This window comes from Crassostrea angulata, unplaced genomic scaffold, assembly GCF_025612915.1.
Source record: "Crassostrea angulata isolate pt1a10 unplaced genomic scaffold, ASM2561291v2 HiC_scaffold_163, whole genome shotgun sequence".
NCBI classification, from domain to species: Eukaryota; Metazoa; Mollusca; class Bivalvia; order Ostreida; family Ostreidae; genus Magallana; species Magallana angulata.
The window spans coordinates 1-25,350 of NW_026441716.1; the positions used below are offsets into that span (position 1 = coordinate 1).

The 25,350-nt window shown below is 32.2% G+C and overlaps 1 protein-coding gene across 1 annotated transcript in view; it reads right to left on the reverse strand.

The window, feature by feature from the left end:
- Positions 1-6: 6 nt before the first annotated feature.
- LOC128169631 (uncharacterized) overlaps positions 7-25,350 on the reverse strand; it is a gene marked incomplete at its 3' end in the record, with an annotated part of 99,726 nt that continues 74,382 nt past the window's right edge. The window contains exons 17-29 of the mRNA XM_052835747.1: positions 20,857-20,958; positions 8,679-8,707; positions 7,405-7,499; positions 6,967-7,161; positions 5,942-6,000; positions 4,124-4,134; positions 2,457-2,572; positions 1,174-1,305; positions 1,027-1,079; positions 833-940; positions 590-700; positions 185-222; positions 7-96 (exon numbers count right to left, since the gene is read on the reverse strand). Coding sequence (XP_052691707.1) covers positions 7-96; positions 185-222; positions 590-700; positions 833-940; positions 1,027-1,079; positions 1,174-1,305; positions 2,457-2,572; positions 4,124-4,134; positions 5,942-6,000; positions 6,967-7,161; positions 7,405-7,499; positions 8,679-8,707; positions 20,857-20,958 — 1,139 coding nt within the window. The remainder of the gene's footprint in view (positions 97-184; positions 223-589; positions 701-832; positions 941-1,026; positions 1,080-1,173; positions 1,306-2,456; positions 2,573-4,123; positions 4,135-5,941; positions 6,001-6,966; positions 7,162-7,404; positions 7,500-8,678; positions 8,708-20,856; positions 20,959-25,350) is intronic.

Here is a 25,350-nt window from a genome sequence, read left to right on the forward strand (position 1 = left end):
GGCATGTGTATTTTGGGTGATGCTGATCGGCATAGTACAGGGTTCACTGATGTAACATGTCACGCTCTCGATGAGACCTACATGAGTGAAATGTCCCTGAAATATTAAATACAAGATGGTTTTAAGTATATCATGCATACAAACTCTATAAAACAAATCGATATGATTCAATGAATAAGCTTACCCCGTTTTCAATTGTGTCTGTTAGATTTCGATTAATATCTGTAAAGCATATTAAAATTTAAAGTTTTAAAAACCATCAACAGAAATATTTTCATTTAATTTACCTCTAGAATAATAAAAAAAAAAATAAAACGTCTTGAGAATCAAAGGAACTGCTCCTTATCTGAATAATGATAAGAATATTTTAATTGCTTAAACAAAGATTCATTAATTGATGGTTGCCTATCTATTGTTCCCTTGGACAGCAAAACTAAATGTATTTTTCAAAAATTCAGTTTCTGTTTCTAAACAAAACAAATTTTCTATTTATTCAGTAAAAGATACACATCTTATTTTATCTTTTATCATTAATGATTTTGTTGAACCTCTTTATCTCAATATCTTCTTTAAACGCGTGATAACTTACCCAAAGCACAATTAGACCCTTCCAGTCCCAGACGACAAAAACAACCTCGATTTCCGTTACTTGTGAAACAAACAGCGTCGTTTTGGCAATATGATTGATCGGTACAAAATCCTATAAAAATATTTGAAAACACATTTTATATGCTCTAGAGGTGTCTTGTTTATTCCATTATACCCTTTGCGCATCAAAATTGATTGAAAAAGCAATGTCTATTTTGTAGCAAACTATTTTAGAACATGATACCGTTTTCACAGTGCTTTCCCCAGAATCCCTCTCGACAATGACACCTGAAGTCCCCTGTCGACTCAGTCTGACAGTAAGCGTTATTCAAGCACGGGTCTTTTGCACATTCTTTATAAAAAATAAAAAACAATTAAAATTCCGTTAAAATAAACTTATTGAAAAATGTGAAGAAACATCGACACGTCAATACATACGATCAACTATGTCGTGGGTGTGCATTTGGAAACATCTGGATTCTCCTCTGGAACTATACAAATTGAAAATAATAAATGCACATGATTTACTCTACACAGGAGTGCATATATAATGTAATTTTTATATAATTTAAGATAAAGTCTTACCAAATCAGGAAGCATATTTTATTAATTCCAACCGTGGACGTGTTGGTATACGCTACTTCATATCTACACAGTCCCAAGGAGATTTGTGGATCAAATATACCGGTAGAGGGGTCATTTGTGGTCAACATTGAGCTAAAATGAAGTCGCAAACAATTTTTAAAACTTGTAATTTACTTTAAATTTGATTTTGTTAAAACAATTTTTTATGACATTGTATTCACTTTCTTGAAGCCTGCTGTAAGATATGTAACCTGTCGGACTACATTACAAGCAAAAATGAAGATATCATAATTATATTGTATTGTACTAACCCTAATCCTCTCCCATCCCATTTGATATCAAGACAGAAGTGATAAAAAACAAAACTACATGTCAATCACAATCAGGTTTTGTAGCTTGCTGTTATTCAATATCAATATGATATTAGCTAAAGGATAAATCTTCGTTTAATGTTTTAAAAAGTATTTGCGGAGTGTGTAAAGGACGACGTTAACTCAGAATGAGAAAAAATTAACTAATGATAATGAAAATCATTTATCAGTGTCATATAAAACCGATTGCAGCTGTATGTTTCACTTTAAAAATAGAGTGGGCTAATGGCGTACGTTTTGAGTAAATGGCCTTTGAATATTTTAAATTTAAAATACAATTCATACAAACTTTTATCATACAGTTGAAATGTCGTTATTGTTAACTAAATGATAATAATTCTAAACATTTATAGTTTTAAACTGTTACAGTGACCTTATTGTGCTGTATTTACATATATATCAGACCAATGATCAAATTTATTATACTAGTGCCGACTGAGAGTTAAATCGTCACTTTCTTAATAGTGCTGCCTAAATCTTTTATTGCGATATAATAATTCGAAACATTATGTCCATATTTGTTCTTTGTTTGACTGGATTGCCTTAAAATGATAAATAAATACAATGTTATTAATGATTTATTGTATAAATATGTATTGTGTTTAGAAAAAAATGAATAAGCATTGTGTTTAGAACAAATCTTTACACATGACATTGAACTTTATAAAAGTCCAAACTGAAGAGATCTTACCCTGAGTTAACATCCATCGTAAGAGAAAAAATATGATTCAACTAACTGTAATCTTTTTCAAAAAGCTGTGAATTTGCATGTGTAGAGTTGTCGACGATTTAATGGAACTTAAAATAGCAGATAACATTAATTATTATTGGATCTATTATTATTATCATTATCATATCGTTTCTACATAAACCTTAAACACTAATACATCATAATTTTGAAGGTAAAATTACCATCTTCCACTCGTTTTTTCAGAATACAGATAAAAATGGCAAGATTGTCCTTTTCTGCATCCAACAGTTGACTCTCTTGGAAGAGTTGGTTTTACAAAAGTGCAACTATGATTAAGCTGTAAAATTTATAATAAAGATATACAATCATTTAAGGAACCTACTAGTATGCAAGCAACAAGGAATCAGTAATTATAGTTATGTCATTTCATATTATAACTAGACTTTGACCCGTGTGAGCACGGATTGACACTACATATCGTACATTTACGAATAGATACATCGCCACACCGCATTGTTGATATTTACATAACAAATCTATTAGCCTACAATAATGCTATTAATTTCACTACACTCTCCTATGTTAGAATAATCTAACAGTGTCTCGAGAAAGGCTCTAACCATAGTTAAAATGTCTTCCCTTTACCCGTAATGTAGCGGGAAATTGCAGAATCGCTCCGAAACGATTTTGGAAAAAATTAATGATGTTGCATTGAAAATAACAGTCAAATGAATCATTATAAACCTTTTTTAGACTGTAAATACCTTTCATCTAAAAATTTTATCCATATAATGGAAGAATTCAAAACTTTTTTTTTACCAACGTACATGTTTTTTCTTTACTACAGAGACAATACATAGAACGCATTCTTTCGTAAAATTGGGTTCGTATGACACTTATCATTTTAACGATAAAACATTCTAACTTCATTCCTAAAATATATGTGAATTTTTTGGATGGAATCAGATATTTTTTTGCCATCACAAAGGCAAAAATTACTACTAAGTTGATATGTATATTTGTTATTTTCAAATTTCTCTCTTAAAATATCAGATAGATATATATATATATATATATATATATATATATATATATATATATATATATATATATATATATATATATATATATATATAAAGCACTGAATAGAATCAACAACACTAGGCATCTTTAAGGTGTCGGATCTAATATATAGATACTCAGCCAGTAAACTGAAAATATGAAGCACTAAAAATGGCTAACGACGCGAACAATAGAAATTGTCAAATTTTCGGGACAACCCGTCCCTTCTTCAGGACCAAAAAATAAATTACATGAGAAAAAAACAAAGAAAACAAAATCTAAAGCTACTACTAAACTACTTAAGAAACTATGAAAAAGAACAGCTACATTATACACATCATTTGATCACATTCTTAAAGGTGTTGATACTGTCGCCGATCGCTATAAAGTAATCAATCGACGATTGTATGATGTGTATAATGTAGCTGTTCTTTTTCATAGTTTTTTCAAAATATCTTATGTTACTATTCGATAGGGACGCTTAAATAACTTCAGAATATGAAATCTGTTTTAAAATCGATATACGCATTCTTGAGATTTCGGGGTCCAAAGTTCTGAAGCGAAGGTCTGAGTAGCTCAGTCGTTAGAGTGTTGGACTTGTGTCCATGCGAACTGGGTTCATTCCCCGAGTGCCGAATATTTTTTCTTCCTTAATTGTGTTTACTTTAACGATCTAAAATTATTAATTGTATGTTTTCCACTTTATTCTTACTATAAATGAAAATAGTAGCAGCTTTCTTTTAGTACCAATAGATAGCTCGTTTCTGTCAGCAGTAAATTAAAAGCAAAAAAAAAAATATATATATATATCATAGATCATACTTACAGATTGTTGCACTGTAAAAAATGTTAACTTAAGTTAAATATATAAAAAAGATAAATTGTTATTCTGGTCATTGCTTTAGCAATTTAGAATCAAGTATGAATGATATTAAGACCCTTGCATAGTAGTAACGCGGGGGATTTAAAGAAGCATATGGAAACTGAGTTACATGTAATTCCGTGAAATCACAAATCTTAGTTATTTTGTACATATTCAAATATCTAAGCAACGAAACGTAGACCAAAAAGAAATAAAAAATACTGAAGACAATTTTTTTTCAGAAATTAGTTTGTATTACGTAGATTTACACATTGATGACATCATGACCAAAAGTTAAATGTGGTGTGAAAGCATTGTAAACATATTCAAAATATAAAAAATCTAAGAATTCTAATTAAGTATTGTGGTGTGATTTATTGAGAATTGAACATAAGAATACTGGGAGAGATGTAAGTTTTATCAATCATTCGCTAAAAAGTACGTAAATTTGCTTTTATTTCTCGGTCAGGCTTTCCTCTTTCGTTGTTTACGATATAAAAATCGGACTAGAACAACACTACCCCGTATATATTGAACTTGAAATTTTATACGTATCGTTAGTTTGATCAATGCTTAAATTGAAAAATGCCGCTAGAATCCCGTGATGTGTGTTGTTTTGATGCAACATACCGTTTTCCCTGCAGACTTTGTAAAAGGTTTTACGAGAGCCGGATGAATAACTATTTAATTAAGAAGAACACAGAATTCTAGCAGCGGTTTTGATTAAACTGAGATGTTTTGCTTTCACTTGGTATGTTTATTTTATTTTGGAAACCGCGGGGTAGTGTTGTTCTATCTCATTTTATGTTAAGGAATGTACGTAAGCTATTTATGGTTATCACACATTGTAGCAGTAATATACTACCCGATTTTATCGCACTGACATTTATTTTAAAAGATAATACTAAGCTTTTGATCTTATTCAAAATAGTTATCTAATTTCATGATTTTTAATATAACAGTCAAAGTAAGACGCTAAATTGCCCGTATGCTTCCTAACACCCCCGTGAACACGAATAGTTATCAAATAGTTCTCAATTTTTTTATATAGAGTTGCACTTTAGTTTTTGTGTAAAACGAACGTGTTTGGCCTCTCATCTGTAAGTATTAATGGTCGATTGATCATGGTTTTGAAATGAAAAACCAACACCGTATCAAAATAATTGAAAAGAAATATCACAGATTATGACATCATGGTGTTTAAAATTCCATTAAAAAATTCTTAAAACATATCTACATTAGACGTAAATATCTTATATGGCTCTCATGTTGTCGGCGGCGAGAAATTAAGCAGCGCAGGGTAATACTATTTAATAAATCATTATTGTGAATATGATTGCGTCCTGAGATTGAATACTTGATAATCAAAACTGTTTAAAGAAGCTTTCGAGTAAATGCATTTGATTCTGTTTTGTGTCACGTTTTGAATAGGTCTATTGCTGCACAGAGAAAAGTAAATAATATTTGTTTTTTTTTTGGACAAAAACCAAAGGTAATAAAAAGAACTTGCTTTAATTGATTGTAAGAATTTGAAGTCTCTCATATTTTAAAGGTTTTGTCTCAATGAATAAAACAGTGCTTTGCGACTGAACGACGCAGAGACGTAAGGATTCAGTGTTTTGATTGCTGTCAAAATAATTTATGTGTAAGCGTACTATTTGAGACAACAGTTCGATGAGATTTAACGTCCAAAAAGTGATTCACAAGTGATGCATATAACCTTTTGGTATTCTCAAATACCTCATTAAATAGCTTTTAAAGTTAAATATTTATCTTTCTTACCATATGGAACTCCCCTATCTACAACGTGGAAACATCGTTTATCTGTTATATGTTCAGGTCTGTAATAATAAAAAAAGTTTAATACAGATAGAATATGAATCATAGTTTTTTGTTGGTGGAAAGTCAATTTAAACATAATGTCAAATTGGTCTTTAATATTTGTAGACCTGACTTGCATTTAAAATTTTACATATTCTTTTCATATACATGTATACATTTCATATTTTTTTTAGAGAGGTATGGATACGATTCAAATTAACGAGTACATATGAGTGCGCATGACTGCGCAGCTTTTACTTCATGCAATCGAAGGTGCAGAGTTATATTTCTTTTCTATTGTATTTTTATTTTAAATCAACATTATCCGTAACGGTTATGAGTTAAAAAAAATGTGATTTTTTAACCGTAATCGATTAAAATTGTAAATGGGCCTTACGACAGCTTCATTTGCTAAGTCAAATACCGATCTATTACAATGGTATGATATACTTTAAGATCGTATCAAAATTTGAGATTTGATTTAATCGCATCTGTGACCTTACTTTTGGATTAAACCTCTTGATTTATTTGGACTACAGTGTAATGTTTACGCATTGGCCATCTAGTGTTGATTCATGCATGTTTTTGAACTACCAAATTTCACACCTTTTGGAAATCAATTAAATTATTTGCTTTAAAATATAAAATATAATCTCACTCGTGAATTTATAATAATACGGGAGACAATTTTTTTGTTTGAAATATCGTATAAATATCGTCAACCTTAATATATACTTGTAATTAAACTGACATGACTAGTTCCGCTGTAAACCGATTCAGTCCTTTACTTAGCAGAACATTTATAACAATTGCGCCAGAAAGTATGTTAAAAGTTTGCTTGCAAAGTTAAATAAGACCCGTTGACAATAGCGTGATATACTTAAAGATGATATCAAATTCATTTACAGTAAAGAAAAATGCATTGTACCGAAATACTCACAGGCTTTGTAACGCATTAATGTTCACAAGACAGATTATATACTCACAATGTGAATTTTGCTACGTTCAGACAAAGATCAATTTCTTGACGTTTCGGATCGTTGAATTGTGATTTGGAAAGTGTTGCTTTTGATAGAAAAATGCCATCAGAAATAATTTTTAATGGCGAAAAACTTATTTTTCGATCAAACGAGCTCAATTCCTTTGTCCCGATGAAGAAAGACAACTTCGGAGTAGTGCTGCTACAAAAAGAAAAGGATGGAATGATATACACATGTACCAATTTTATATTACCAATAAGTCAATTCTAACTCCTTAAATAATTGCCTTTTTAAAACAAAATCAATAATACATTAATGTGATAATTAAAGAAGAAGAATCACTTAATTTGGCAAAATATACTACTGTAACTGATAACGTTATTAATTATTGATTATGTTGCAGCGACTAATGTTTTCAGTTAGTATTTATATTAAAAGACTTACTTTGAAATTAAATATATTGGAAATTCGCAATTGCTTTCGTAAAAATCGCATGTAATAATTGATCCACTAGAAGGTGTCGGTTCTATGAAATACGGCTTAAAAAAACAAAACAAGAAAATCATGCAACAATATGTAATCAATTTTAATCATGTGCTTGACAGCTTAGTTCAACTATGACTTGATGACTATGAACTATTAAATGCAAAAACATGCAATTTTCCTATTGTGTCTATGAAAATTTGGAACAAAGCAACAATCATTTTTTTAACAAAAAAAAAGAATGAAGTCAATTTTTGTTAAAGATAATGTAACATTATTTTAAGATAATGTAAGGAATTCAAAATACATTTAAAATGTTGTTCTGAAATTTAAACTCTTTATTTGATTTTAAGGGTACGTCATTCATATCTTGTATATATTCGACCCAAGCATGTTAATATTTCTCAAACTGACATGTTCTTGCCAAAAAACTGAATAAAATTGTTAAGGTACCCTATTTTGAAACAATGATGCAACTTTAATATACAAGATTCAACTTTTTTCTCAACAAAGTGTGGACACTTTTGACCCCTCTTTGATGATTTTTGAGAATTTTAGACATTCATATTCGCGGCAGATGCGGAGTTATCAATGATGACATTGTTATGTATTTGCATACAAAAGAACACGTGAAACCTAAAATTTATTGCTTTCGTATCTTTTGACAGGCAGTTTTGTTTTGGCCAGTGTTTAATCTAACAAGTCAGTGTCAAAATGTTCCCACATTTGGTCCAAATATATGCAAGATGGTAGACACTCCCTTTGATTAATCTTGTTTTCTTAAAGGTATAAGAAATTCGGAATATACGAAATGTGAAAAAGATTTAAAATAATAGCTAAACAATAAGTATGATATTAAATCCAGCTGCCTTATCAAACTCTTTTAATGATTCAAACATCCAATATAGATTTTGAATCATTTTGAGTAAATGATATAGAGAAGAAAGCAATTTTAAGCTTAGGAGTTTTTGTACAGTCCATTTTATATGTTGATAGTTTTATCTCATTTTATAAAAGGTATGAGAATGTGCATCTAAAGAAACAAGATAAATTGCATTTCATATTAGTTATATAATTCTGCTGTTACTATTATTTTTATTCCGACTTTTAATAAGTATTATGCTAAAATCAAAATATTGACATGTTATGTTTGAAGCAAATTAGAATAACCTTTTCTATGAATATAAGTAAAATGAGACATATTGTACACAGTGTAATTTAGAAGTCATACTTACGTTTTTGTCTTTCGATAAGTATGTTTGATCTTCAAATATATGAAAAGTTGAAGAAAATAAGTAGATTTGTAATGGGCATAGTCATTTTTTGAAATTTAAAACAGTTCAAATTTAATTCCAGAAAAGTATAAAATAGTTTAATACGTAGTTTTAATCTAAAGGCGCATGGTCACGATTTTGGTCAAATTTTATTTTTCTGTTTCCATTATTTGCAATGATTTAGGAATGCATTTCTAATGATCAAATGAAATTTGGGTGCCAGTCGTTGAGTTTTAAGCAAGATACAGGGCTTACAATTCTTCGTCATGTACACAAGGTCCGTGTCCTGTTTTTGTTTACATAGGTTCAATATACCAGTAAAAATCTTTTTAAAGCTGGTTTTTCTATCTTATTGTTCATTTTAAGCATAAATAAACAGTTCCTAACGATCAACACATTCATTTCAGGTCTAAAACTGGAATTTTAACTTCAACATTCAAAATTAATTTCAAGCTCTGTAACTCGCTTATGCCTCATCAAATGACATTCAAAGTTTGGTTGCCTATTAAAAATGCCTTACTGAAGCATTGTTAACATTAAAATTGAAAAAAATAATTTTTGACCAAAATCGTAACCATCCCCTTTAAAGTACTTGACTTAACTTAGAATTTAAAAAAAAAGATATGTTACTTGCGAAATACAGAGAAGTAAATTTCTTTTTTTACATAAAAAGGTCTTGGCCATGTATTTTAAAAAAAAAATAATATGTTGTAACGAAATTAAAAATCTTAAAACTCTTTAGATATGTTCTTTGTCTTAGGACCAAAAGAAGATCAGCATAGCGTTTTAAAAACATATCGCCAATTTAAACAAATATACAATTCAATTTTTGATATATGACTTGCACATTTTGGTAAAGAATTAAATAAATGCATCAATCAACAATTGAAGATAAATAAAAAAAATCGGAGAGAAGAGAATGAACCAAAATCCCATCCGTGCACCTTATAATAGAGATGATAACAAAATAATTCAGCCTTATCATTTCTGCTGTTGAAGAACAAAAAACCCCCCAAATTATCATTAATATTTCTATTTGTTATTGTAAGATCTACCATAAGGCCTGAAAACCCAACTCAGTGGCCATGGCTTTTTATAGTAAAGTAGAGGACTTTATGGACATTATAATAACGCATTTATTTTTTTTCCAAATATATACTGGAACATAGAAGATCTTCCAAGTTTCAATAAAGCACTTGCTGTGACCTTCAACTTGACTTTCATATATATTGAAGTGTGTTATTCATTATCAACTGTTACTTTTACTCTAATGTTATCCAAAATATCACAGTGCGCTTGTTTTAAAAGCTACTACAGATTCTGAGAAATCTGTTTCATATTTAAATATTTTACTAGAAAAAGACGTTAATGGTAACATAACAACAAAGCTATATGATAATCACCAACTTCCATTACTTATGTAGCGATATACCATCATCACCTGCTTATTGAGTATGCTCTACATACGAACAATTTCGAAAACGAGGCAAGTTTTTAACAAGTTGTTGGAACAGGAATATCAAGAACCTCGATTAAGATCATCTTTACGCAAGTTCTATGGTCGATACAATGACCTTGTCATCAAGTACAATGTTTCATTAAGACACATGCAAACTGACGTTGTTCATACTTGTTAGACCTTTATTTACACATCGAACTGACAACGGGTTCTTCCGTTTTTTATGATTTTGGCAATGAGCGCACGACGGGGAATACTTACTTCTCCTAAGCACCTGATCCCACCTCTATCCTTTCAGAGGTCCGTGTTGCTGTATTTAGTATTCACTTTATGGAGTTTTGAGATGGTTGACAATTTGTTATTGTCATCAATGACCTCACCTTTTGACCTGAACCACTGCCCAAGTGGCCATTAATTTTACAATTTAAGCATAAAGCTTCATAGATATCATAACATAACATATATATTTTACTACACTTGTAGTAATGAAGATGATTTTTTAAAATTAAGGAAGGAGTCATCTGGGTTTTCGATTTTCGAAAGAATATTTATTTAATATCCATTAAATCAAGGTAAAAGGAAATGAAAATTTCATTGTTCCTTTCTTTTTACAATTATACAACTTGGCATAGATATAGTAATCAAAGTTTGGAATCTAATAAGGACTATATTTTTGGCGGAGCTTTAACGTAGGAAAACATCACATTTTTTCAATTCAAATTGCTATTAAATCATGATTTGCTTATCAAATTACATTTTCAATAGCCTCATTCTATAAATAGAATTGTGTGAAAAAGTTACTAGAATTGGTTTTTCTGTTATCAAATGGACATTCTGCATACGCTTTTTACATTATCTTTTTGATAGGTCATCATAATATATAAAGATCTATCTGTAATACTGCAAGCAGAAAAAAAATAATCAAAATATCTTCGAAGTTTAAGAAAATTAAAGAAAATGCAGGCTTAGCAATAACAATTTTAGTTTGAATCCCTATTCTGATTTGGGAGGGGGGGGGAGATAAATTTCTCAAATTATGTTCCCCATCCCCTATAGAGGCTAGACACCAAATCTGGTCAAGGGTTAGGACCTAGTTTTTATAGAAGAAGCTAAAATGTTCAAATGTGAACGCACGATGACGGACGAAAACAGATCGCAATAGGTAAGTGCCTCAGTTGATCAAAGCATCGAAAAAATTGGGTTTTGGACTGAACTGACCAAGGACAACCCCAAAATTGTGAACGTAAAAATTACAGAACATTATTTGAGGACCAATTGATTAATACACCGAATAATTTTCTAAGATTTTATTTTACTTTATAAATTGCATTGTCTCCCATTACCAAAACTACATTTATTTATTACTTAAGATTGAAAATTATATTTCTTCAAAATTGGATCATACAGCCTTAAGCACTAGAAAACATATTTAACTTTCAATATTTACATTTGATACGCCATTCATCCATTAATAGAACAGATAAATCTTTCTAAATACCGTTTTTACATGTAGCTAACTAAGTAATTAATAACTTTATGACTACTAGTTTATTTAACCAAAAAGACGTATTGTTAATCCTTAATTTCCAAAACCCAAGAGGCTTGACGGTCACCTGAGTACCAAAGCAGGTAATTGGACTTGTCAGGTAGTCTCATGATTGCATTTTCAGCTTCATTTTTAAAGCGCTAAGCATAGCTCAGCGCTTTATTGTCGTTAGACTTCTATTTCCGGTGCAAGGAATAACTGCCCTCTATGAGCAGAAATATACATCATTTGAATTGGTAAGAGGTATAGAGAACAATTTATCTGGGTGACGGAAATGGCCGAGTAAAAACGATTGGTTTGCGGGGCTTACGTACATCAGCACGGGATGCTACGCAGTGATGAAAAAATATAGTGCGTATTCAGAAGCTAAAATATAGAAAAATAAAATCGATTCTTTGTAAGAAATGTCAAAAACTGTGATAAATTACTGTTCAAAAGGTATAATTTGTGATTTTAACATATCTTTTTTTAGGCAAGTATCCATATACAAGTCGTGTTCAGCTTTAATTCACATCATCTTAAGAAAGTAACATATATCTAAAGAAATCTGGCCTTCGATACTTTAAATTGATATTCATTAAACATAAACCAAAATTTCAATAAGGCTCATTTCCGCCTACGCTTGCACACAGTAAATTTTCTTAGAACCAAGCTAGGTTTGCGCTTTTCAGTACTTTCAGTACTTTGATTTATTCTAAGCCCTAGTCCTAGACTCGTCAGACTTTTTTTCACTCTTTTATTATTTGGTTTTTGATAACAACATTTCATAAAGGGTAGGGGAGAGTCAGAGGTATCTCTTATTAACTATGCGCTTTGCACCAATTGTAAAATTTTATATATAAAGAGACCTGCAAACCTTGGACTGAACTTTGTCTATAAGTAAAATAACCTCGGCGCATTTTTGTGATTGGAATTGTACTTTTCAATCCTTTTTTGTAATAAAAAGTATAGGAAAGCCAGATGAATTTAATGTTTACCTGCGTAAATTGCACGGCAATAGGTTACCCGAGTGTCTTAAATGCCATATTAAAACATATTCATTACATCGCTGCTAGATTTGCCACCCATCCCCGAAAATGTCTGAACCCTTGCTTAAATGGCAGCGAATTTTTACAATTTGGACGCCATTATGGACATAATAACAATGCGTTTGATTTATCTCCCATGACTATTAGTACAGATTTTTAAAAATAGATTTCACTATGTGGCCATATTAGCCCTAACCAAAGGCTTTAACTCCTGACATGAATTTCAAAGTTTAGGTAGAGGGCTTCATGGAAATCAATACAATGCCTTTCGCTTATCTTTCCCTAATGTGGAAATAAAAAAGATGTTTTTAAAAGAAAAAATCCAGTTTATCTTTATAGCCAAATTTGTCTAAATCTGTTTGCTTCTAAAGCAATGAATTTCACAATTAAGTTAGAGGGTATCATGAATGTCATATGAGCCACGCCTAGTGATCTAAACCCCTGGTCGCGGGGCCATAAACTAAGACGAGTTCGCTTTTGATCTCAGTCTCACTTTTCCACTATAGGTTCCTTTTCTAAAAGGGAGACTTAAATCAAAAGTAACGTCGTCTAAGTTTTATGCCTCTGGGGCCAGACTCATGAGCCATGAATTCCCCAATTTAAATAAAGGACTTCATTAACACCAAGTTCATGCATTTAGGTTTCCTAAATATAAAAAGGAATTGATAAGAATATTTTCTAAGATTTAATACATGGTCATTAAATAATCATATTGATCGTACCCTAGAGTCTAAACCCTTGACACAGACATTTTGGTAGAGGCATTCCTTCTCATCATAACAATGTTTTAAGTTTCTCTGCTAAATGTTCAGAAAAAATCTGCATCAATGTTTACAGTTTTCACTCAAAATTTCGGGTGCCTTAAAGGATGGGTTACCCTCCTATAAATGCTACACACCAAACTTCTACTAGTTTTAGACTCCACACTCCTCATGGATAAATAAATATACATCAAACTACTTTGATATCAGCGAAAGCATGTACATTTAGTTGTAACAAAGAAGATTATAAATAGTGCAAAATAAATGACATACATGTAATTACATTGCGCAATGGTTTTCGATGCAGAACCACCATGACAGAAGATATAGTTACTGATTTTAGGTGGTATAAGACACATGTCAATATTTCTGGGATAAAAGTGCATTAAAACCACAATTCCTTTTTTAAATTTTGGAAACTTAAGTAAAAAAATAGAAAAGTCCCAGCAGAATTTGAACTCTCTACTTACGGACACGTAGTTAACGCTCTAACCTATTGCAATTCATTGTGAGGTAATATTATTTTGGGGGAAAATTTTATATTTATACTTTGTTGTTTATTCCAATAGGGAGTGCAACACAATATGCAGGTGTCCTGTACCACCTTAAGACTGAAATGTGTGCTTTACATAGTTATTTACCGAATAGGCAACTGGCTTTGTTTGGAATAAAGTCGTAAAAATACATGCATGTTACAAATAAGTGATACTGTATGAAGTTACGTACACAACACAGGTCTGATGGCCGCATTTGAGGGGTACTAGTTTTACCCAGCTCTTCGGTTAGATGGGTTTCACGTATTGTACATACCGGTATGTGTTTTCCATATGCAGAAAAGGATTAATAATATGCATAAACGTTTCTTTTGTGATGATCAGCTAAAGGGATTTATATTGTGCTCCAACTGGATTATCATTATGATGTTGACCAAAGGAGGTGTAACAAACTAAAATTCGTGTGTATAATTGTAATTCCCCTTGGTTCACCCTTCCGGTTTATCCTTTGGAGAGCCCCTTGTTTTAATACTTTGACCCTTGGTTACCGTGGTAACATATCAATCCTGTGTGGAGCCCCTCGTTGATACCTTAAATAGTTGATAAAAGTATGCACGGGTTGACCCGGGAACATCAGCCGATAGACGTGGTCGTCATCCCGTCTAGTGCCCAGGGGCCTGTTTTAGAAAAACATCAGGTATTTAAACAACCAATTTTTGTACGTTTTAACCACACGTGTTTAAATAGGTTTTTGGTAGTATGTTTTTCTTTTTGTTTATTTTATCAGGGTCTTTTCTGCCTTATTTTGCTGTTAATTTCCCCGTCCCTACAGAACGTCAATACCTGCCAGGGAAGGAGGGTTCTTGGGTGCTGAAATATTTCCGGCTCCTGTATTTATGAGTAGCCGTTTCCATTTTCATGGGATAATTTATAGAGACCACTGTTCTACAGCGAGTGGGTGAACTACGGCGGCACTTTCGACACATCTCTAAAACTACTTATGAATATATACCTGAGGGTGATCTTCGCAGTTTTAGCAATTCATTATCGTCAATGCAGATACGTGCTTTAACTTAACATTGTGAAAGTTTGATATTTATATAATTTGTGTCATTTGAAAAATTATATTCTGCATATTGAGTTTATTGAAAGAAACCTCCAATCAGCGTGGACGAGGCCATGGGACATTTACATTACCAAAGAAAACTTTCGTCTAATGCAGCCTCAATAGACCCGTGTAGCATGTGAACTTTCTACTTCGACTTAGTTCAGGTGGTTGCCGATATACCTATATCTGACTGTAACCACGTGTTCACCTGAGGGTTCTTCAATACCACGTGCGCCGGAACCGGGCTGACCAAATAGACTTTTTTCTTCATTTCATTATTTAATTTGTATATTTTTGTTTGTTTGGTTTTTTTTCTTGTTTAATTTAATTTTATTTTTTTATTAAATATTTTGTTAAAAATTTCATACTTGTTCTGTTGATTTATGTAAGTTCATCAGGATGCATAATCACACATCCTCACAGTAGGTAATCATAATACATGTTGTAGCACAATATTATGAAACACCGGTATAAGTATGAGTATTATTTTCACTTTCTAAATAAGCAATCTCCCTTTGCCAGAATACTATTATCATCAATAAGCTTTTCATCATTACCTATTCAATCGCATTTGTACAGTTTCTGTCATTTTAATTGCAAAAATTATTTTTTCATTTGTCAGATTTATACTATTGGGTTGATTCCATTTTGACCCTGTGACATTTTGTATTAAATTTGTGTATTACATGTTAGGTAAGTGTAGAGACTTATTATCATGTTTACATGGGTGAAAATAGGAAGAAAGATGTCCATTTATTATAATGTATTATAATGAATTAAATATAATAAAGGCCATGATACTATGGGATTGTTCTGATCCCAGGTAACTACCAAATATCTTGAAAACTGTTGAGATCCCCACCACTTAACCGTATATCACAATTCTTGTTTCTAATGTTATTATGATGCGTCAAATGGTGTTAAATACATGACCCCCATGTATTGTCTTTAAACCACCCCCTCTCTGAAATAGGAATTGATGATATTTTTTGATAATTTTTCAAAACCCCATCCCTAATTTACCATATTTATCCTTCCTCTTTGTGTCATTGCGCATCAAATGGTATGTAGGTTATAGCCCTTGAAAACACCCTGACTTTCTAGGACTAGAAATAATACCCATTATCTTATCGATATGTAGTGTTTGACCCATGTGGGTAATTCCTAGCCTAATGATGAACCTGCTTTGTTTAGGAGACTTTACTATTACCCCGAATGCAAACAAGATTTTGTTTACCTTAAAAATTAAAAAGCAATTTTCAAAATCTTGATGTGCATCTAGAGAAAAATAGCAATCAAAAAATGATTCATAATTTGCTACCGTACACATGTAAGAAGACTCTGAATCTTTAGAACCAGGTTTGATGGGGGGGGGGGGGGGGTGTATTGGGGTGGATGTGGAGGATAAACATTTCATTTTACTCATTTATTGTTATCGATTTTAATTCAAATATCATTTATTGGTCCCCAGGTAAAAAATAAGACATTTGATCATATCTCAATGGATCATTTGACAATTATGCAAGATGTATTGTGGTTTTTTTTTCTTCAAGAAAAACATTTTTTACAAGGTTATAAAAACATTTTAGACTTCAAATTATATTCTGCTTTTAATAGATCATTCGACTATTACAAAAATTGTAAATTTAAGTCTTTATTATTTTAAGCAAAAATAAAAGACATTGCAATTTTTTATCATTCCAAGAAAAAACAAGAGGCCCAGGGGGCCACATCGCTCACCTGAGCAACAATGGGCGTTCAAAAGATATTGTGCCATATGGCCCTCGGTAGAATAACAAAAAAATAAATATTGTAAAGTATTCGAATTTGACACTTATTTTTGCATACACGTAATCTTTGACATTGTACCTTCATGAAATACTGTTTTTACAGAGAATAAGAAAATCCTACGCAAAGTATAGAACTAAAAAATTGGTAGGGGTACACTGTTATATAACTTCTAATTTCCTGTATTTTCGTTCTACCCCCCCCTTCCCCACTTAATAAAGCGATCAAAATATATGAGAGCATATAGGTACATTTTCTTCCTCAACTACTTACTAGTTATTGTATTTTTTAAAAAATATAATAGTTATTGTATTTTATAGAAAAAATCCTACATGTATATATGTGAAGAAGAAAATTGCACCTCAATGCGCTCAATTTCTCAAATTAAAAATATTCAACAATTTAATTTGTCTTCTCCATTATAATTAAATGACTGTTGTTTACCCCGCGTAAACTCGTGACTTTTATAACTTTACTCACACTTGATTGATAATACACTGGAATGAAAAATGTTGTCAGTTGACATGTTAAAGAGCTATAAAAATCACTGTTACAGTATTGACAGGCACATTACTCTTATTTACTATGGCCCACCCAATTATTTCATTTTTATTCAAAAATAGCAAATGGCTACAAACCAGGATAATTTTCCGCTGTAAACTTTTCTTAGGAATAGCGTTAATTCTTTTATCCCCGCAGCAGAAACGTGTCAGAACTATGGAAACTGTTTTAACGATTTCGTTTTTATTTACTCACATTTCACATTATTCATTGTATAAAGAGGGGGCCCCAGAGAGTAGTTATATACAGCATAACATTCTTTAATTTTTTTGTGTACAAGTATTTAACATACTCTAATTCATATAGAATTTCTAATGATCAACCAAAATTTCAGCGTCAATCGTAGAATTATAAGCAAGATGAGCTCAAAATTTTGCTAGGTTTGAGTCAAATTTTGTTCACATGAATTTATTACATTCAGCGTAAGATTTTTAACTTGGTATTTCCTATTAGGCATTTAAAATGGAAAAAATGAATGGCCTCAGATCTGTGTACAAACATAGAATTGTGGGCTCATCTCTGTATCTTGCTCATAATTCGAAGCTTAACACTCAAATATGGTAAGTAAATAGAAATTGTAAACAATTAAACACAAAAAACATGCACTATACCAAATAAAGAACACAATTTATTTTTCAAAATGAATCATATACATGTATATACCTACATATTTCCGTCAGCGATATTAAACTCTATTTAAACTGAATAAACTCTAGAAAATGCCGAGCATCTCAACAAAACATATTGCATTATTCTACCATTACGCAAAAGATGATACCGAATTACCGATAGCCTGATTGAATTGCATTAAAGTTCTTTTTTAATACATCAGATGTTGTTTAATTTGCGCAGGTAAACAGTAAATTGTTTGATTTACCGAAGTCTCTGTTTGATTTGATACGTAAAAATCAGGAAATACAAGCGACAGTTCCCTGTTTAATGCAAAGCATAAATGAAAACGAAACGAAAATCACAACAAGCTAACACCACCGTCATATGTGAAAACTGTCAACGCATTGAAATATTTAGCCTCAATTTACTTCACAAAATCGGCACCGATGTATCTTGCATGTTTCAAAGATTCCCTTCGTACACGAACTGTTGCACAACAAACAAATTCATCATTGTCAGATCGACCCGTTTATCATATAGTGTCATGGCTGCTTTAAACAAAGAACCTCGTTTTCGAATTATGGAATACGAGTCTTGGTAAAATTGGTAAGCAAACCCGGGCCGGGGCAAAATAAAAGCCGGGGAAGATCGGCAAATGTCAATTCCAATTACGCATTATTTTGCAGCAATATTTACAGCGAATACAAATATACTGGTCAGTAAATATCTTGAAATTTTAATGAGATTGGCAGATTAATAACTGTCAATCTTTTGTTTTGCCCTGGTCCAGTCATGCCTACTCATTTTACCAAGACTCATGGATGCTATAAATTGCTTGAAACACGCCTTTTCTTTCTTCTTATTTTCGTAATAACTCAGATTTGAAACAGAATTAGCCCATAATTTTTGTAATTTATATTTCTCATTCCATAAGGATTACTTATGCTAAATTACATTGAATTTGACTCAGTAGGTCTTGAGAAGATTTTTAAAAAATGCACCCCCCCCCTTTTTCTACAGTTTCGATGTTTTCTCCGCTTTGAATGAAGATCTGTCTTTCATTTTTTAAAATTTATATTTGCCTTTCCATAAGACTGCTTTGTGCCAAATTTGGTTGAAATTGGCCAAGCAGTTTTAAAGAAGAAGTTTAAAATGTAAAAAGTTTACAGACGGACAGACAGACAGACGGACGGACGGACGGACAGACGAACAGACGGACAGACGGACGACGGACAAAATGTGATCAGAATAGCTCACTTGAGCTTTGAGCTCAGGTGAGCTAAAAAAAATACGTCATTTTATTAACAGTGTAAGGAGAGATTCATGCGCAAAATCAGAAAGTTTTTCGGGGGGAGGGGAGTTATTTAAGTTTGCCGGGGTCATATTTGACAATTTTATATTGTAATTTTAAAGAAATTTGAAGTTTGATTTTTTGGAGAAGGGTTCTGGACCCCCCCCCCCCATCTCTAGATCCACACATAACACATATAGGATAGCCCCTTTTATATCCCAAGATATGAAGTGTCCATTATTTAATCTAAGAGGAGTTCTGGGATGTAGGTTTTTTTATGAGTGATAAACGTCAATTTTTTTTGGCTATTTTTTGACTCTCTGGATGAAATTTGAATTTTCCAAACCTAACTGCACATCTATAGGACAGCCCTAATCATATTCCAAGAGATGACGTAGCTACTACAAAAGTTTTAAGAGGAGTTCTGGGAATCATTTTGTTTTCCAAAAAACGTTATCTTTCGTTGCCTACCAATCACTGTGTTAAAATGTTGATGTTTTGAAACCCGATTTTTTTAAATGAAAGAAAATTTTTCATCCATCAAACAACCCCGAGGACAAAACTGAATTTCCTGAAACCTTATTGCGCATTTAAAGGACACCCCAAAACATATTCCAAGAGATAACTTGTCTATTGTTGAACATGTGGAAGAGTTCGAGGAAGAAGGTTTTTTGTGGAAAAACGTCATTTTTTAATAATTATTTGAACCCCAGGCCTACTAGAGAATTCTTGAAACCTTTTTACAAATCAACATGAAACCCCAAATCAAACACTGAGAGCCGAGTTTGCTGATTTATTGGTGTAAAAGCGGTTTGAGAGAATAAAACGTGACAGACGGATGGACAGACGGACGGACAGAAGAGTAACAACAATTTACCCAAACTTTCTTTTTTTCTGTTTTCATAATTTGCAATGCTTTAGGAATGCATTTTTAATGATCAAATGAAATTTGGGTGCCAGCGTTGAGTTTAAAGCAAGATACAGGGCTAACAATTCTTCGTCATGTAAACAAGGCTCGTGCCCTGTTTTTGTTTACATAGGTTCAATATACCAGTAAAAATCTTTTTAAAGCTGGTTTGTCTATCTTATAATTCATTTTAAGAATAAATAAACAGTTCTTAACGATTAACACATTCATTTTGGTCTAAAACTATAGCGAAGAATTGTAAGCTCTGTAACTCGCTTATGCCTCATCAAATGACTCTCAAATTTTGGTTGCCTATTAAAATGACTTACTGAAGCATTTTAAACATAAAAATCGAAAAAATAATTTTTGACCAAAATCGTGACCATGCCCCTTTAAGCAGATACATACTATCAGAAGCGATTTATAGAAAACGGTTATAATAATTATCAATAAGCAGTAGTAAGTTATGTATCTTCCTTAATATCTTTCGATGGAGGGTATACGAAAATACATAAGAATTATACAATGGCCTATACCAATTTGAATTTGGCGGTCATTTAAACATATAAGCTACTCAAACTTACTTGAAATCCATGTCGCATTAAGTTGTTGCCATAACGCTCTGACGCACTGGTTCATCACACATACTGATGATTTACTCTTTGAACAAGTACTTGGACAATATTCTACACGCAAACAAAAAACACATATCCTGTTGATATTTAAAATTGTTTGTCATTATCTATCTATCTATCTATCTATCTATCTATCTATCTATCTATCTATCTATCTATCTATCTATCTGTCTGTCTGTCTGTCTGTCTGTCTGTCTGTCTAACATAACGTGTGTATTTTGCAAGTACTATGTCTATATAGTTGTCAAGATATGATACATAATGCACCCTCCAGTGGAAAGTAATGTGTCTTAATTTCTAGTATTTCTGTTGAAACACTGGATATGTAAAAAACAAAACAAATAAGCAAATTCTTGGATATCATCATGATGTTGTCGGTTCATTTATTGAGTTTTTATCGACATAAAGTACGTATATCTTTTTTTTTTCTTTTTTTTTTTTCATGATTTATTTCTGTTATTACCATTCAATACAATAGTTCTGTATATAAAGACAAACACATCAAAAAGACATAACACAAACTTTCACTCTCACACTCATTCTAAATGTACATTTACCACAGTTACTAAGCGGTTACTTCAGTATATGATGCATGTCAAATTAAAAATACATGTTGATATAGATATACGTGTAATGTCCATTATAGCAAGTAAGCATATGGAGATGATTAAAAATAATTAAACATGAATGTTTGCTATAAGATTCTCAATAGTTTTCCACCTAGTAATAAATTCATCACATCTCATTTTTATTGCAAACAACTTTTTCTCTACCAAATAATATGCCAATATTGATTTCAATAATTCGCTAATATGCAGATCAGAACTTTTCCTTGATTTGTAAAAAATATATTGTTTTGTTAATAATATCAAAATATTAACAATATCATTTTTTTCTCTTGTATAGCCAAATATTACTTCACTTAATGAGAAGTTTACATCAAAATGACAATAAAATGACAAAAAATGCTCTAATCGCACCCATAATTGTTTACTCTTATGACAATAAAAAAACAAATGTTCAATTGACTCAGGTTCTTTTGTACAAAGATTGCATGTGTTATTGCATGTAATTTTGCAATTAAATAAATATTTGTTTGTTCCTAGAATTCTATGAAGTATCCTATATTCCAACCATAATAGTTTACTGTCTTTTGTACAATTAAAAAGTGCATTATACTTTGATTTCCAACTAAATGTATCATCTAACTCAAGTAAAGTTTCCCATTTATGTTCATGTTTAGCACAAAAATGGATATCTTTATACACTTATACACTTCTTTGTTATTTTTTTGTAACATATTTATAGATGCTGATAGGAGAGGAAATTGCTTATGTGCATAATAGTTGTCATTAATATGTAGACAAATGACTTTTTTTAATCCAAGTACAGTGGTAAATGGCAGATTAACACCAAATTCATCAAGCCAGATAAACTCTCCAAGATCATTAAAAAAATCAGACAAATACATAAAGCCTTTCTTATATAAACTTAAAAAAAAAGGTGATTTTTATCAATTTTGATTTGAGGATTAAACCAGACAGGAATGTGTTGTGCATCCAATGATTTATGTACAATGTCAATGCAATCACTATATGATATTAAAGTTTCTTTCCAAAATAAGTTGTTGATACTATTTGAGAGATTTTTTTTGATAATCAGATCCTAATTGCAAAAGTTTAGATATTGTACTTCTTGTAATTACGCTATAGAGAGTACTCAGTAGATTATCTTTTGATTGTAAAATTCTCCTGAACCAAGACAGTTTCAGTGATTTGATGTAGGAATCTAAATGTACCATTTGGAGCCCCCCATCAGTATACTTTTGAATTAATAATGCTCTTGATATTTTATCATTTTTTCCATTCCAAATGAATTGGAAAAATGTTTTTTTCCAGTTGTTTTAACAACTCTTTACTTGGTGTAGGCAACGTTATGAAAAGATGTGTCAATTTAGGTAGTACTATTGACTTTATAACAGTTATCTTTCCTAAGGGAGTTAACTGCCTTTTATTCCAGTTATTAATTTCCTTGATTATCATAGAAAGTTTACGATCAAAATTTATTTTTGTAATATTATTTAGACTTGAGTTGAATTTAATTCCTAATACATTGAAATCCTCGTTTGTCCATTGTATTTTAAAACTAGAGCATAAAATATCCTTGTTTCCTAACTTTGACCCTATCCAAATGGCCTTGGTTTTTCCGAAGTTTGGTTTTAACCCTGAATATTTTGAAAATTGAAAGAGAAGATCTAAAGCTGATTTTAAACTTTTTTCTGTTTCATCTTAAAACATAATTGTAATGTAATGTCCAAACATTTAGAACCGACTCCTGAGATGTGTTTATTTATGTGTTTATATTCAAGCTATTAAGCTCTGACTGCCCATGTTCTCACGGGTAAATCTATGTACAATCCCAACATCTGTTATCATATGAAAATATCACTTCACTTAATAAATAGTTAGCAAACCATACAGACGTGTTTCTTACTCTCTCTCCAATACATTACAATGGCGACGAGGATTCCTTGGTGATACTTGGACATTTAGTACTACCGTGTCGAACACTTGTGGTATATTCATCATGTCATCATTACCAAGTTTCCCACCGTTTTCTGTGCATGAAAATGCACCTGACATTCGTTGGAAAAAGTGGAAGTTAAGACTAGACAATCTTATTCTTGCAATGGGCGTTAAAAACGACAAACCGAGACAAAGAACGTTACTCCTACACTATGCTGGAGAGGAAGTGAATGAAATTTTTGAAACTCTACCCGACACCGGACACGACTACGACACCGCTGTAGCCAAACTTACGGAGTACTTTGCGCCAAACAAAAATGCAGAATTCGAAATTTATAAGTTAAGACAGGCGAAACAGGAAGCAGGGGAGAGCATAGATACGTTTCACACTAGGCTTAGGCAATTATCATTAACATGCGAATTCGCCGCAAATGACAAGGAGTTGAAGTGCATTGAGGGAAGACATGAGTCTGAACGATTTACTGAAGCTAGCGCGATCTATGGAAATATCAGACAGACAAGCAAGCGAAATTAAGAAATCGGACAAATCCACAAATGATGTCAATGCGATAAGGAAACGCAGAAACGCACCCAAATTCCTGGAGAAAAAACACAGAACGCCGCATCACAAGGACGCACGACCAAAGGACAAGTGCTATTTTTTTGGAGGATCATATCCTCACCGGAATAGAAGATGCCCCGCCCGAGGTAAAACATGCAATTTATGTCATAAGCCAGATCACTTTGCTTCAGTGTGTCAATCAAAGAAGAAACCGCATTCTACGTCTAAGTCAATCAAACAACTCGATAAAGCAGCCAAGTACAGTGACTCCGAAAGTGAATTTGAAGAATACGTTTTTGGTCTGGGTCAGATTAACTCTGTATATAAGCAACCACAAATAAAAGTTGAAATCAACGGAATCCCCGTGACAGTACTCGTTGACACAGGCTCAAGCATCAACGCAATTGACGAGTATACATTTGAGAAAATAAGAGGTAAAGTAAAACTGAGGAAAGCCAATAATCCTGTTTTTGCATATGGCTCAAATACAAAGCTTGAAATGATTGGAAAATTCACAGCAACGATTGAAAATGAAAAGAAAAAAGGAACAGCTGAAGTTTATGTGGCCAAAGGAAATTATGGCTGCATACTAGGATACGATACGTGCATCGAGATGCAGATTATACCAAGAATAGCGACCACCGTATGCGAAAACAAAATTGAGAAATTGTGTAAAAAGTACCCATCCGTGTTTGATGGAATCGGGAAACTGAAGAATAAACAAATTCAACTCATCATCGACAAAAACATACAACCGGTAACGCAACCACATAGACGAATACCGTTCCATGTTCGAAAACAGGTCAAACAAGAACTAAAGAAGTTAGAAGAGCTTGAAATAATCGAAAAAGTAGATGGACCAACACCGTGGGTGTCACCAATCGTTGTCGCACCAAAACCCAAAAAGCCTGGTGAAATTAGACTTTGTATTGACATGCGTAAAGCGAACACAGCCATTCAGCGGGAAAGGCATGTAACCCCAACAATTGACGACATGATCTTGGATCTTAACGGTGCTAAAGTGTTTTCCAAGCTTGATCTTAATGCAGGCTATCATCAACTCGAGTTACATCCGGAATCACGCAATATCACAACATTCTCTACTCATGTAGGATTGCGTAGATACAAGCGACTCAGCTTTGGAATTTCGTCCGCTGCCGAAGTATTTCAGAATACACTCAGTACTGCGTTGGAAGGACTGCGTGGTGTCCGCAACATCAGTGATGATATAATTGTGTTTGGAGAAAATCAGCTCGAGCATGACAAAAACCTGGAAGCTGTATTCAAGAGGCTATCTGAAAGAAATCTAACATTGAATAAGGATAAGTGTGAATTCAACAAGTCACAGCTTGAGTT